The 13617-nt window shown below is 47.1% G+C and overlaps 2 protein-coding genes across 2 annotated transcripts in view; one reads left to right on the top strand and one right to left on the bottom strand.

Moving 5' to 3' along the window:
* TTLL9 (tubulin tyrosine ligase-like family, member 9) overlaps positions 1-1471 on the top strand; it is a 106428-nt gene extending 104957 nt beyond the window's left edge. The window contains 1 exon segment of the mRNA XM_006860771.1: positions 1395-1471. Within this exon segment, the coding sequence (XP_006860833.1) occupies positions 1395-1471 (77 nt within the window).
* Positions 1472-4633: 3162 nt separating this feature from the next.
* On the bottom strand, positions 4634-13392 carry PDRG1 (p53 and DNA-damage regulated 1). The gene is made up of 5 exons (XM_006860705.1): positions 13306-13392; positions 8902-8977; positions 7779-7853; positions 5285-5365; positions 4634-4716 (listed from the first exon to the last, which is right to left on the bottom strand). The coding sequence occupies exons 1-5, from the start codon at positions 13390-13392 to the stop codon at positions 4634-4636; spliced, it is 402 nt and encodes a 133-aa protein (XP_006860767.1).
* Positions 13393-13617: the final 225 nt, after the last annotated feature.

Here is a 13617-nt window from a genome sequence, read left to right as displayed (position 1 = left end):
ATATAAAATTAATGAGTTAAAGGGATGGACTCATTAGAGCCAAGTTGCTTTCCAGGAGGATTACATTAACTTACCAGCTTTGAATTAAAAAACAAAACTTTGCCAGCTTATTTGATGTGTGTTACTTTGATTGTTGATAAGTTTCTAGGTTTTTTAAATTTGCATTTCTTTTTTTTGTAAGCCATCCATCCTCTTTAACCATTTCTTTGTGTGGGTTGTTTACACAATTTTTTTCTGAATTTACAAAGGCTTTGGAGAGTAGGATGTTAAGGGTATCATTACCCCTTTGTCAAACTTACTGTAAACATTTTCCTGAGTTTGTCGTTTGCTTTTTAAACTTTGTATGGCACATTTTTCCTTTTTCGATTCAAAGGAATTTGAAATCTTTTTTAGAGACTGGTTATTTGGCTTGAATTAGGATTATTTGTCTTGGTTTGGGTGGCACAGGGCTGGTGCAGTGGCTGTGTGATGCCTCCAGGGACACACTTCTTGCTCTTTCTGCTCCTCCACACTTAGCCCATCACCTTGGTGCTCACAGTTGCTGCCTCATAGTTGCAAGATGGCTCTTGGGTGGTGAGTGCATGCCTAGGAAGCAGGTATGAGCCTAGCTTATTTTGATATGCTAACAAGTATTGGCATCTCCAGTTGGTACTTGTGGGCATAGGATCCATTCATTCAACCAGCAATCCCGAGTGCCCCAGTGTGCCGTAGAACCTGGCCCATGGAGTTGCCTCGAGGATTAGCTCTAAGAGGAAGAAATGAAGAAGCAAACATGTGGACATTCTGGGAGGTGTCTTGGTAGCTTGTGCCAGGCCGCTCAACATGGACTGCCTGTCATGCTTCCATGAGACCATGGGTCACTTGTGAGAAGGTCTGGCTGAGCCATCTTATCTTAGTAGCTTGTGCCTGACACATAGGGAAGAAGGCTATATTTACTGAGCATGTTATGTACCAGTGCTTCCATACAATACGGGGTTTGAGCCTACCAGCTGCTCTGAGACAGAAAAATGAGACTTTCTGCTCTCTCAGATACTTAAACAGCATTGGAAACCCTATACAGGGTGGATATAAGTTGGAACGGACTCAGTGGCACTTAACATCAGGCACCAGGCATTGTAAAAGCCCTCAACTGGAGCTATTGGAGTCCTCACAGTCCCTCCTAAGGCAGGCCTCAGACTCCTGTTTTACAGATGAGGAAACTGATGCTCCAAGAGGTAAATAACCTGCTCGAGGGCCATGGATATAGACCGACCGACAGCTCTCCCTTCTCCCCCCTCCTCCCGTGGTCCCCCTGCTGTCCCCTCTGCACCAGGTAGTGGGAACTCAGGCCACAAGCTCCCTTACATGCTCCCATCAAGAACAGCTGATCCTGTTAACGCCAGCCTCCCTTCCAGGTTGCATCAATGATCGGAAAAAGCAGCTGAGGCAGCTATTCCGCTCCTTGCAAAGCCAGAAGAAAGCTTCCAGCTAATCCCCAGCGGCTTCGAGAAAAGGGAGCCTGGGGAGGCGCCACACCAGTCTTCTCCTCACTCCCAAGCCCAGCACAGCCGCACTGCATGCCATCTGCCTCTCGCCCTCCACCTGGCAGCAACTTTGCTGGCTCAGCAGCTGCTCTAGCCATTTGGACTGGGCCCTAGGATGCCTCCTTTCCCTACTCTCCTCTCCCCAGGCATCTTTGCACCAGGAGCCAACCAATCCCTGGGGCTGGCTAGGCTTTAACCTTGACACTCGGGCTGAGGGGACAAATGAAGCAAGTCCTGCTCCTCCAGAGAGATCACATCTAATAAATGAGCACAAGTCTTGGGCACCAGGCCTTGCTCAGGGGTTACTTGGTTATTTCTCAGAAGGTCAGTGCTGAAAAGTTCCTTCCGAAACAAGGACGTAGAGGCTAAGTTGTGTTTGCCAGGCAAGCAATTAGATCACACCTTTACTGGGAGTCCGGGGAAGAGCTGAGTCCTAAGCATACCGTCTTCCTTACAGGACCCAGACTGGCCATATCAGGGAAACCTAGGGGAGGAGGGCTCCCTCCTCACTCACCATCTGAAAACCAGTGGGCCAGAGCAGCCCCATTTCTCAGGCCAAGAAGGCAGAGATGCCTAGAGACCTACAGGGGGCCTAGGGACCCTAAGCGGTTCTCTATACCTCTCCCTGCTTAGGGCAATTCTTTTAGCTGCAAAATGCAGGCTTTAACTTCCTGGTTTAGCCCAAATGGAAGGTTTTATAGAAGGGTTTTTTAGAAGGTGCGTGGGGCTTTCCCTCCATGCCTGTGACTAAGGAATAGTCCCGGCAGCCCCTGGCATGGACTACACATTCCAAGTTTCCAGGAAAAGGATCTAATGGGTACTTCTTCAGCTTAGCATCTCATCAGACAGGCTGGGCAGTAGTCAGAGGTAGAGAAGTTGTAAGCTGGGCAGTCACATCAGACATTGTCTACCAAACTCAATTCCACAACTCCCTACTTTCTATTTTCAAATGTGTAATATATTCAGTTTAAGATTCTAAATTTACAAGTCCAGTGACAAGTATCTGCTATGTTTCTGCCAAGGGAGTCATTTAGCATTTGTACACAACTGATAGCTTTTTTTTTTTTTTTTAATGCTTTATTGTGAATTATGTGATAGTTTACCATGGGAGAACATTAATTTTACATTCATCCTATCGTATATTATTTCATTGCCATGGTTACAATCCCCTCCATGCATCATCAACCAGCCAAAGGGTATATCATACAAGCCTGGCCCCCCCTGGTCATCAGCACACAGCCCCTCCCTCTCTGGGTCTAAAGTCCCCAACTGCTCCATCTCTCCATGTCATCGTCTCTGCCTCCATCTCAGGCATCACTGCGTCTCTGGGTAGGGTCCCGCTCGCCGCTCTTCTCCCTTCATGGTCCCAGGGACCTTCGCTCCTAGACTGCAAAGTTAATCACTCCCCTCCTTGCTACAAAACATCTACCTTTACATTTCCAACCCTCACAGTCAGTCCTAATAACAGTTATTCATTGTTGTATCACAAGAGACCTATCCACATTTCCTTTCATCAGCCCCGCCTAGACAGTTTCGATACTACTCAGTAGAGATTCTATCTTCCTCCAGGCCCTCTGAATCTAGGTTCCCTCTTGAAAGATTGTAAGCCAGTCACTTCTTGCCTTTGTAGCCTCCCATTTTGGGTAGCCAATGTCCAAGTTGTCCATCCCTGTCTACTCTGTGTATGGAGGGGGTGGGAATGATCCTTGCTGTAAAGATTTGTTCCCTCTTTTGAGCTACTGCATCCATAGGTGTAGGTCAAGTTCATCAAATTGTAGCAACTGATGGTTTTTAAGCACCCATTCTGCCCACTGCATTTTCTGTTATCTTGAGCTTGTTTCCAGATCTGTGCTCAAAGAGCCTCTTTATTCTTGATTATAGCTGCATAGCATTCCACTGTCCAGAGCTGTTGATTCCTTTAACTCATTCCCATCCCACCTCCCTGCTTTATACAGCTATCGTGGGGAAACAAATACTTCCTTAGGAAAAACAAACTCAGAGGGTGTCTTACTCTAGGTCCAGGCTGCATCTAGCTTATGGAAGGTATTGTGTTTGGCCTGCACCCAAGTTTTAAAAATTTTCTGCATTAGCAGGCAATATTTAAAAGACAGATTTACTCTATAAAGAACTAAATTCCTAGTTCCTCCTGGATCTGGCCATAGCAGCGTGCACAGGGTGGGGACATGTTCGGTAGGCCATCTCCGTTCTCCCATCTCCGTTCTGCTACCTTCCCTATCACCAGGTGGTCTCATGGATTCTGTCCACTTCACCCTGCTGTGACCTGCCTGTCTCTCCCCGCCCACCCCCCATACATCAGTGTGTGACTTCGTAAGTGGCTTGTAAAAGCACTGGTGAGCCCTCAAAGGAGGACCAAATGAGAGACCAAAGTCTGCTGTTTGTCCTGTCAGCAAGTATTTATTGAGCCCTCTGTGAACATGAGAGCCACAGGGTGCCCTCAGAGGCCATACACGTGAGTGTCTAACCGCAGAAGGGAGCTTTGTCCCTCAGAGGTGGAGGGCTTGTTGGCATCCACGTGCAGCAGGGCAGAGGCAGCCCCACTCATCCATTCCTGGTGCAGGACTCTGCTCCATCCTGTGAATCAGCAGAGCCAACAGGGCAAACAGGAGGCAGCAAGCAGGAAATGTGGGTTGCCCCACCAACGGCCAGGAAGCACCAAGATCTCTGTCCTTCACTCAGAAGCTCCCGAGATCCTGTTTGATTCCATCGCACATGCTGCTCTGAGAGGAATGCTGGAACCCACTCTTGTTCTTCCCCCCACCCTTCCCGAAGTCCCTTCCTGTTAACAGCAAGCCATTGTTGAGAAGTGCCTGTTGCAGTCATTCTTACACCTCCACCCGACCCACGGGTGGCTGCCAGGGCCTGTCAAAGGGTCTTGTGTCCATCCAGCCCAGTGCCCAGACCCAGCAGACACTGGCAAGGCTGAGGCTCCCACTTGCCTCTCCAGAACAGCTCGGTGGCGAGGGTCTGTGCACCTGCCCCTTCACAGGGAAGACCCTGTCCTTACAGATTTCAAAGCTGCAGACTCCCTGGACCTCCCTGACAGCAAAGGGGGATGCTTGTCTTAGGTCCCCCACCTTGGTAGTTGAGCTTTATCCTTTTAAGATGACTTTGACAGCTTTAAGCTCGTCTTGGTTGAGGGGGTTCAGGTTGAAACCCTTCAGCTCCGGTTTGCCTGGGAGAGAAGACAATCCATCAGCAAGTTAGGCCTTCCATGTCTAGAGCCAAGCCCAGGGAAGGGGCTTACATAGCACAACTGTTGCCAAGCATGCGGCCTTCAGGTCTGACCAGATGAGCCTCAGACTGGATGATGTGTCCCAGCACCTACTCCTGAGTCCCCAAGAGCCTGTAAAGTCATGACTTGGTTGTCCAGAGAGCTCTAGAATTTTTGCCAGATCGGTGACCAATCTGGAGGTTTAATCAGAAATCCTCCAGCCCTGACTTCTGCCTCTAGCTGTCCTGGTCCCATACTATGTCCTGGTGTGCCCTATGAGATCACCAGGACCGTTTCTGGTGCCTGGAAAAGAAGTCACAGCAGGAATCAGACCCCACAAACCTCCTTATCCATTGTCATCTCTAGGCGCCTTTAGACAACCACTGGCCACAACTTTGGTGCCACTCTGTGTTGCTCAGGCCACTGCCCAGCTCTGAGGGACTTGCGCCCTGGCCCTTCAAAGTTCATGTTGATGGTTCTTTGCCCCTTCTACTTTCCAGCCTCCTCCCTTCTCACCCCAGGGCAATACCTTGAGCCTCAAAGAGGCGGTTGACCTTCAGTTTAAGTTGATTCCGGAGTTTCTCTATTTCACTATCCAGATGAGCCTGATCTGGAGAGAGGAGGCAGAAAAACCAAGGATGAGGTCACACTACGAAGACTGACCCAAAGGTCTCTGTCACCCCTGAGAGCAAGTCTTCTTAGCATTTGGGGCACCCGGAGAGCTCAGAGACCAAGTGAGGAAGGAAATCAAGCTAGAAAAGGGATGTGGTGGTCAAGGCCACTCTGAGTTCAAGACAGGGCTGGGCACACCAGTCTCCAGACTCCCAGCTCACTGGCCTTTTTTCATGATGCAGAATCCCTTGGGGTGATCAGTGGATGGGGAGGGCAACATCAGGACTTCTCATCACCCTCCCAGACTGGACATACAGGAATTCACATTTAATGAAACCAAGCATCTATATACCTGAGCCGCCCTAAGAAATGGTGAGCACAACTACTCTGGAAGGGATCACATAAGAAGGTCCTGAACAGGGTGAAGGAAAATGTGGAACAAAACTCAAAATCATACAAAAGACCAAACTTACTGGTCAGAGAGAGACTGGCAGAACCCCAAAACTACGGCTCTTGGTCACCCTTCATGTGTAAACTGAATTCACCCTTGTGGCTCAATCTTTAGCCAAGCAGTGGTGGTGGTGGTTATGTACCGTGGAGTCGGTTCCGACTCATAGTGACTCTATACAGGCTGTAAATCTTTACAAGAGCAGCAAGCCTCATCTCTCTTCTGTGTAACAGCTGGTAGTTTCAAACTGCTGACCCTGAGGTTAGTAGCCTGATTCGTTACCACTATGCTACCAGAGCTCCTTTCAGTCAAGCAGTAGATAAATATACATAGGGGACAAACAGTCTAGTGAGGCATGCACACCATTTGAAATCAAAAGGGCAACACTTACTTAATGACAAAATTCAGAAGGGTGGGGAGAGGAGGAGGAATGAAGTGGGATAAATGCTATTACATTGAAATGAAGTAAAGTGTATAATTTATTATAATCTGCTCTGTAAACCTTCACTCAATTCACAACAAAAAGTTAAAAAAAAAAGAAAAAAAGAAAAGGTGGCTGAAGTTCCATCAAGATGATGGGTTTGTATAAAGCATGACTATGGTAGCATGTGACCTTATTCGAGTCTAATTCTCAAGCTTAATCTCACTAAGCACAGTGGGAGGAATGGTATCGTGAACGTGATGGACCAAGCCTGAAGACTGCATTAGGAGGGAGGCACAATGATTGAGAGAGCCTTGAAAGACTGATGAGGCCATCAACCAAGATCACCCACCAACTCTGCCCGCTGACCTTCCACCAGCCCATGAGGGGTCTTCATCGTTTCTAATAGGGAGAAGCCCTGACCAGCTAAGCCTTCAGACCAGGGAAATGGTTTTATTTCTCATGTAAATGAGTAATCTGAGTCTCCCATGTGCTTGTTTATCCCTAGAACTCCCCTGGGTATGGTGACAGGACAAACAGAGCCAAAGACCAGATCCTGAAACCTGCCAAGCAACCCTTTTGGAAGCTCAGCCCAAACCGCCTCTAATCCACCATCCAAGTGCAATGACAACTCTTAATTTTATAAGCACAACGTCAGAATAAGCCTTCAAACAGAACAGCTAAAACCTCGCCGCTGGACTAGATTCTCTGCTAGAATTTTAATTTCAAAGTATAGAGATACCTTATCATCTTGGACTGAGCAACATGCTGGTCCTCTTGATACATGTTTTCAAGGAGGGGGAGGGGAAAGCATGCATAATTTGCCCTTTTTCCCAGCCAAAGACCCATTTACAGCCCAACCTTTTGCCTTTATATAATGCTTCTCCCAAGAGCTTCTGGGACTGCAGTTGTGGAGACTGAGTACATGCAGTTCTCATATTACAAATTAGCTCCATTCCTAAATTCGTCTGTAACTCCAATCTGTAGGTAAATTGGAACAGGAACATATGTTCTTATTTAGCCTTAATTCAGAGTGGAAAGAGGAGCTCTAGTGGAGTGATAGTTAATGGGCCAGGCTGCCAACTGAAAGGTCAGCGGCTCAACCTCAGTCACTTCCCCGGGCAGTTGAGGCTGTCTGCTCCTGTAAAGACTTAGTCTCAAAAAGCCTAAGGACAACACTACTCTGTCCTAGTGGGTCGCTATAAATTGGAATTGTCTCAGTGGCAGTGGGTTCAGTTTAAGAAAAGGCTCAAAGTCTTTTCAATGATATAAAAAGCTGCTCCCTGTGACTTCTTATGTGAGGGCACCCACGAATACTGGTTTATCTCCACCTCACAGCACAGCTATGGAAACGTACCTCCATCTAGGAACGAAGCGCTAACTTACAGCCAGCGGCAGAGCAGGTCTGAAAGCCTTACCTGTCTGACCCTGTAACCCAGCTGCCTCTCACCAAGCTGCCCAGAGCCTGTCTCTTTAGTTCCAGGCGACAGCTGAGGAGCTGGGAGGCAGGTGTGCCCCTGATGAAAGCCCTGGATGCCTTACCTTTTTCGATCATTTCCTTCGTCTGAGGGTGAGGCATTTTGATAAACATATTCCCGAAGCAAACCATCACATCTTCTGAAACGACAAAGGGTCATTTCTTGATGAAGAAAATACTTCATCAAGTATTTTCTCAACACCTTCGATTTGACAGACATTGTTTTAGATGCTGCTAACCCCTCAGAGTAAGGCCAAGTTCCTGCACTTTATGATATGGAGGAGCTTTATGATATGGAGGAGCGAGACACGATGCACCAGACCCTCATAAGTGCTGTAGGGAGAACGACAGCCGAGCGAGAGGGACAGGGGTGCCAGAGCAGGTGAGGGCTTTGTCGCGTATACCAGGTAGCCTGAGAAGTGACACTTGGGTAGACCTGAAGAATGTGAGGCTGTGTCCCTGTACACACCTAGGGGAAGAGTGAGTCCCACAGAGGAAACAGGAATGGCAAATAGCAGTAGTGTGCTTGGGATATCAGAACTGTGAGGAGACCAGTGTGGCTGGGTTGGTGAATTAGGGGAGAGGAAGAGTGGAGATTGTGTGGGAGAGTTCATGGGGAGGAGGCTAGATTATGTGGGGCCTTGCAGAACCTTTTCCTTTGATGAAATGAGGTTTTATGCTTTCCACTCAACTTTAAACAAAACACAAAACTTCTTTCTCTAGTCCCCACAGTCCCTCATTATGGTCATCTCATGCCCCCCACCCCCTCCTGGATTACTCAGCCAAAACCCCTCGAACCCATCTAAGGAGTCCCTATGCCCTCCCTCATGGACAGTCTCAACACCTACATCCACTTCTTCTTCAGCTTTCTCAGAATTCTCAGTCATGCCTTTTATGTTGTTTTAGTCACCTGCTAGAGCAGAAGGGCAGAGGCCACATCATTTTTACACATCCCAGCACCTCGCTCTGTGTCTGCCGTCACTGAGGGAACGGCTGAAATCCTGAGCCACAGTCTATGCCAGGCCCAGCCACATGTTCTCCTGCACTCCACAGGCTGTCTTCATTCGCTACCAGGTGGAGAATCACACTTCTATGGCCTCCTGCCTGGTCTCTAACAGGGACAAGGTGAGGGCCTTGGAAGGAAAACAGAACAGGCTCCAGGACCACAGGGAGGCAATCTCCACTTACCAGAAAGGCTGAGATCCTTCTGCAGGGCCCTCAGGGCCTCCCGGTTCTGATTCCGTTTAGTGTCCAGGTCCACAATCTGATAAACAAAATGGACGGGGGTATGTCATGGATTGAATTGTGTCCCCCAAAAATATATGCCCACTTGGCTGGGTAATGATTCTCAGTGGCTTGGCAGTTATGTAATGATGCAGTGTGGCAGCTATGAGAATACCTCACAATGTGATCTAATGCGATAAACCAACAGAGTGGGCTTTATTGTTGTTAGGTGCCATAGAGTTGGTACCGACTCATAGTGACCCTATGCAAAACAGAACGAAACACTGCTCGCTTGGTCCTGGGCCAACCTCACAATTGTTGCCACGCTTGAGCCCATTGATGCTGCTACTCTGCCAGTCCATCTAGCTGGGGGTCTTCCTCTTTTTCTCTGACCCTCCCCCTTACCAAACATGATATCCTTCTCCAGTGACTGGTCCCTGACAACATGTCCAAAGTTTGAAAGACAAAGTTTGGCCATCCTGGCCTCCAAGGAGCACTCTGGCTGCACTTCTTCCAACACAGATCTTTTGGTTCTTTTGGCAGCCCATGGCACTTTCAATATTCTCCTCCAACACCATAATTCAAAAGCATCAATTCTTCTATGGTCTTCTTATTCACTGTCCAGCTTTCACAAGTATATGAGGTTACTGAAAATACCATTGCTTGTGTCAGGTGCACCTTAGTCCTCAAACTGACATCTTTGCTCTTCAACACTTTAAAAAGGTCTTGTGCAGCAGATTTGCCTAAGGCAATATGTCATTTGATTTCTTGACTGCTGCTTCCATGAGTGTTGATGGTTGATCCAAAAAGAATGAAGTCCTTGACAACTTCAATCTTTTCTCCGTTGATAAGAATGAAAAGTTGAAGAGGAATGGTGTTGCATTCATTGTCAAAAAAAACATATCAGCATCAGTCATGAGGTACAATTGCTGTCTGTGATAAGTTAATATCCATTCTCCTACAGAGAAGATCAGTTAATATCACTATTATTCAAATATATGTGCCAACCATTAAAGCCAGTGAGAATGAAATAGAAGAATTCTACCAACTTCTTCAATCTGAAATTGATCAAACATGCAATCAAGATGTATTGATCATTACTGGTGATTGGAATGCAAAGGTCAGAAACAAAAAAGGAAGGATAAGTAGTTGGAAAATATGGCCTTGGTGGTAGAAATGATGCTGGAAATTGTATGATAGAGTTCTGCAAAACTAATGATTTGTTCATTTCAAATACCTTCTTTAGACAGCATAAGAGATGACTATACACATGAACCTCACCAGATGGAATACACAGTAATCAAATTGACTGTGGAAAGAGATGGTGGGAAAGCTCTACATCATCAGCCAAAACAAGGCCAGGGGCAGATAGTGGAACAGACCATCAATTGCTCATATGCAAATTCAGACTGAAGCTGAAGAAAATGAAAACAAGTCCAGGAGAGCAAAAATATGACCTTGAATATATCCCACCTGAATTTAGAGATAATCTGAAGAACAAATTTGATACATTAAACACTAAAGATCGCAGGCCAGAAGAGTTGCAGGGTGACATCAAGAACATCACACAGGAAGAAAGCAAAGTCATACAGAAGAAAGAAGGAAAAGATCAAAATGGATGTCAGAAGAAACACTGAAACTTGTTCTCCAGTGTAGAGATGCTAAAGCAAATGTAAGAAATGAGGAGGTACAAGAGCTGAACAGAAAATTTCAAAGGTCAGCTTGAGAAGACAAAGTCAAACATCACAACGAAATGTGCAAAGATCTGGAGTCAGAAAACCAAAAGGGAAGAACACAGTCAGCATTTCTCACACTGGGGGAGCTGAAGAAAAAAGATCAAGCCTCAACTTTTGTTATTGAAAGATTCTCTGGGCAAATTATTGAATGATGCAGAAAGCACCAAAAGAAAAGTGGGCTGCAACACCCTTAATCCCATGACAACCTTGGGAGTTTCCCAGGGATGTGGCCTGCAACACCTTCTATCTTATAAGATAGAGAGAGAGAGAGGTAAGTGGAGAAAGGGTGCTTATGACCACCAAGAAAGAGGTGGGGAGTGGAGTCTGTCCTTTGGACTAGGGGTCCCTGCACTGTGAAAATTCTAGATACAGGGAAAAGATTGGATGCCAAGATGCATGGTGATCTCCAAGGAATGCTGGACCTACAGACGCTGAAAAGAGACCGGGACTTTTCCCCAGAACCAGCAAAGAAAGAGAAAGCCTTCCCCTAGAGCTGGCACTCTGAACTTGGGCTTCTATCCTCCTAAACTATGAGAGACTACATTTCTGTTGATCACAGCTATTTCTGTTGTAGCAGCACTATAGAACTGTGACAGCAGGAACTCTGTTACTTTTGCCCCAACAGACCAGGGGCTGGAAAGAAAGCAAGACATCATTCATTGGTTTCTTTCAACATCCTGCTTAAGCTGGACTGTGGGAATATGTTTCTTCTACCTCTCAACTTCCAAGTCCTTTAAGACAATGTTTTGTGCAGGAATCATCCACAGGAGAAGATGCTAGAAAATGTCTGCCGATTAAATGGATAATTTTTGACTTACTAAAAGCCGTTGTTCTAAAACTATTAGGCACATCAAAATCACCTGGGGAGCACATTAAAGATGCAAATTCCCAAGCCTCTCCCCTAGACATTGTGACTGAGCAGACCTAAGACTCTGTAAGTTGTAGACCAGCTGATTTTAATTATCTCAACTGTAAAGCCTAGACTGGAACAGCACAGGTGGGACAGTGACAGGGAGATACAATATACTGCTGGACAATGTTGGCTCTGGAACCAAAACACTTCAGCTTGAATATTGTTGTCGTCCTGGTGTGGAGCTGTAGGATAAGTACTGAACTACTAACTACAAAGTCAGTAGTTCAAACCCACCAACTGCTCCTCAGACCCTATACAGGGTTGCTATGAGTTGGAACCGATTTGACAGCACTGAACAACAATACTAGCTTTGCTACTGCACAAGACCTCTTTAAAATGATCAAAAGCAAAGATGTCAGTTGACTACAGTGCACCTGACCCATGCCATGATATTTTCAACAGCCTCATATGCATGTGAAAGTTGGATAATAAATAAAAGAAGATGGTAGAAGAACTGATGCATTTGAGCTGTGGTGTTGGAGGAGAATTTTGAAAATACCAGACTGCCAGAAGAACAAATAAATCTGTGTTGCAAGAAATACCGCCAGAATACTCCTTAGAAGCCAAGATGGCCAGACTTCATCTCCTACTTCAGATATGTCATCAGGAGGATCCAGTCTCTGGAGAAGGACATCATCATGCTCTGTAGAGGGCCAGCGGAAAAGAGGAAACCCTTCCACCCACAATGAGATAGACTGGCACAGTGGCAGCAACAATGGGCTCAAGTGTAACAACTGTGAGGATGGTGCAGGACAGACGGACGGGGTAGTGTGTCCTTCTGCTGTGCATATATAAGGTCGCTATGAGTCGGAGCCTACTTGACAACAGAACTTAACAACAATAAGAATTAGCTGTGAGCCTTCACCGGTTTCCTCCTGGAAAATGGGGACAACGTTACCTATCGCCTAGGTTACCAAGCCAGAAGGAAATGAGTTAGCACAGTGCCTGACACAGCGTAACTTTGGTGGTGGTGATTACGTGCCGTGGAGTCGGTTCCGACTCACAGCGACCCTGTACAGGGTTTCTGAGGCTATAAATCTTTACGGGAGCAGAAAGCCTCATCTTTCTCCCGCGGAGCAGCTGGTAGTTTTGAACTGCTGACCTTGAGGTTAGCAGCCCGACTCGTAACCACGCTAGCAGAACTCCTTATACAGAATGATCAGTGACACTGAATACAGTCCTCACGTCGTGTCAAAGTTCTCATTATTTCTATTCTAGTTGTTTCACTTCCCTCCTTCATGAAATCCCTTCAGCGCGTTGGCATGTAAATTCGAACCAGACCCAAACTCCCTATGCTAGCTTACAGGCCCTCCATGACCAGGACGGCCCTCCTCCCAACCGCGAGGCCTCTCAGGCCTCTTCTGTGCCTCTTCTCTCCGAGGAGACCCGGGAAACGCATCATTTTAGAAGGTGATTCCGGGAAGCCGCCGGGAATAAGCAATGTACTGATCTGGAGGTCACGGTAGGGAGAACCGAGGGATGGAGAGGGAAAGCTCAGTATATAGTAGGTGCTCACTAAACAAACGCCGAATAAGCGAGTGACGCGCTAACTAAGGTTTTGATCTACGTTATCTCACAAACGCCCTTTAAGTCTGTTGTCTCAGTGTGATGGTCAAACATACTGCGCACCTGAGCGGAGCGACATTTCGGATCCCAAACTTTCCTACTGTATTCGCCTCCCCCAACCACGAGCCCCAGAATAGCGAAAGAGCTTCCCACCTGCCTCTTGTTCGATAACACCTCCTCAGCGAGCTCCTCCACCTCGACCAGGTACCGCAGCACCCGCTCGGCATCCGGTGACAGCATGGTGCCAGTCGTATCCTGCCCGCAACTACCAAAACCCGGTTGCCTCCGACTGTGCCTACGCATGCGCAGCTCTGATAGGGCCTCCGAAGCGCAGGCGCAGTTTAAAAAGAACGGCAGTACGCAGGGTTTACGCACAAACGACAGCCGGACGCGAAGGTGGGGGCCTAGAGTTGGGGGCGTGGTTTGAGCGCCCCCTGTAGGTCCAGAAAACACATTTACAATTCT

This window comes from Chrysochloris asiatica, unplaced genomic scaffold (assembly GCF_000296735.1).
Source record: "Chrysochloris asiatica unplaced genomic scaffold, ChrAsi1.0 scaffold00039, whole genome shotgun sequence".
NCBI classification, from domain to species: Eukaryota; Metazoa; Chordata; class Mammalia; order Afrosoricida; family Chrysochloridae; genus Chrysochloris; species Chrysochloris asiatica.
Note: the sequence above shows the minus strand (reverse complement) of the source record. Positions and strands in the feature narration are given on the sequence as shown.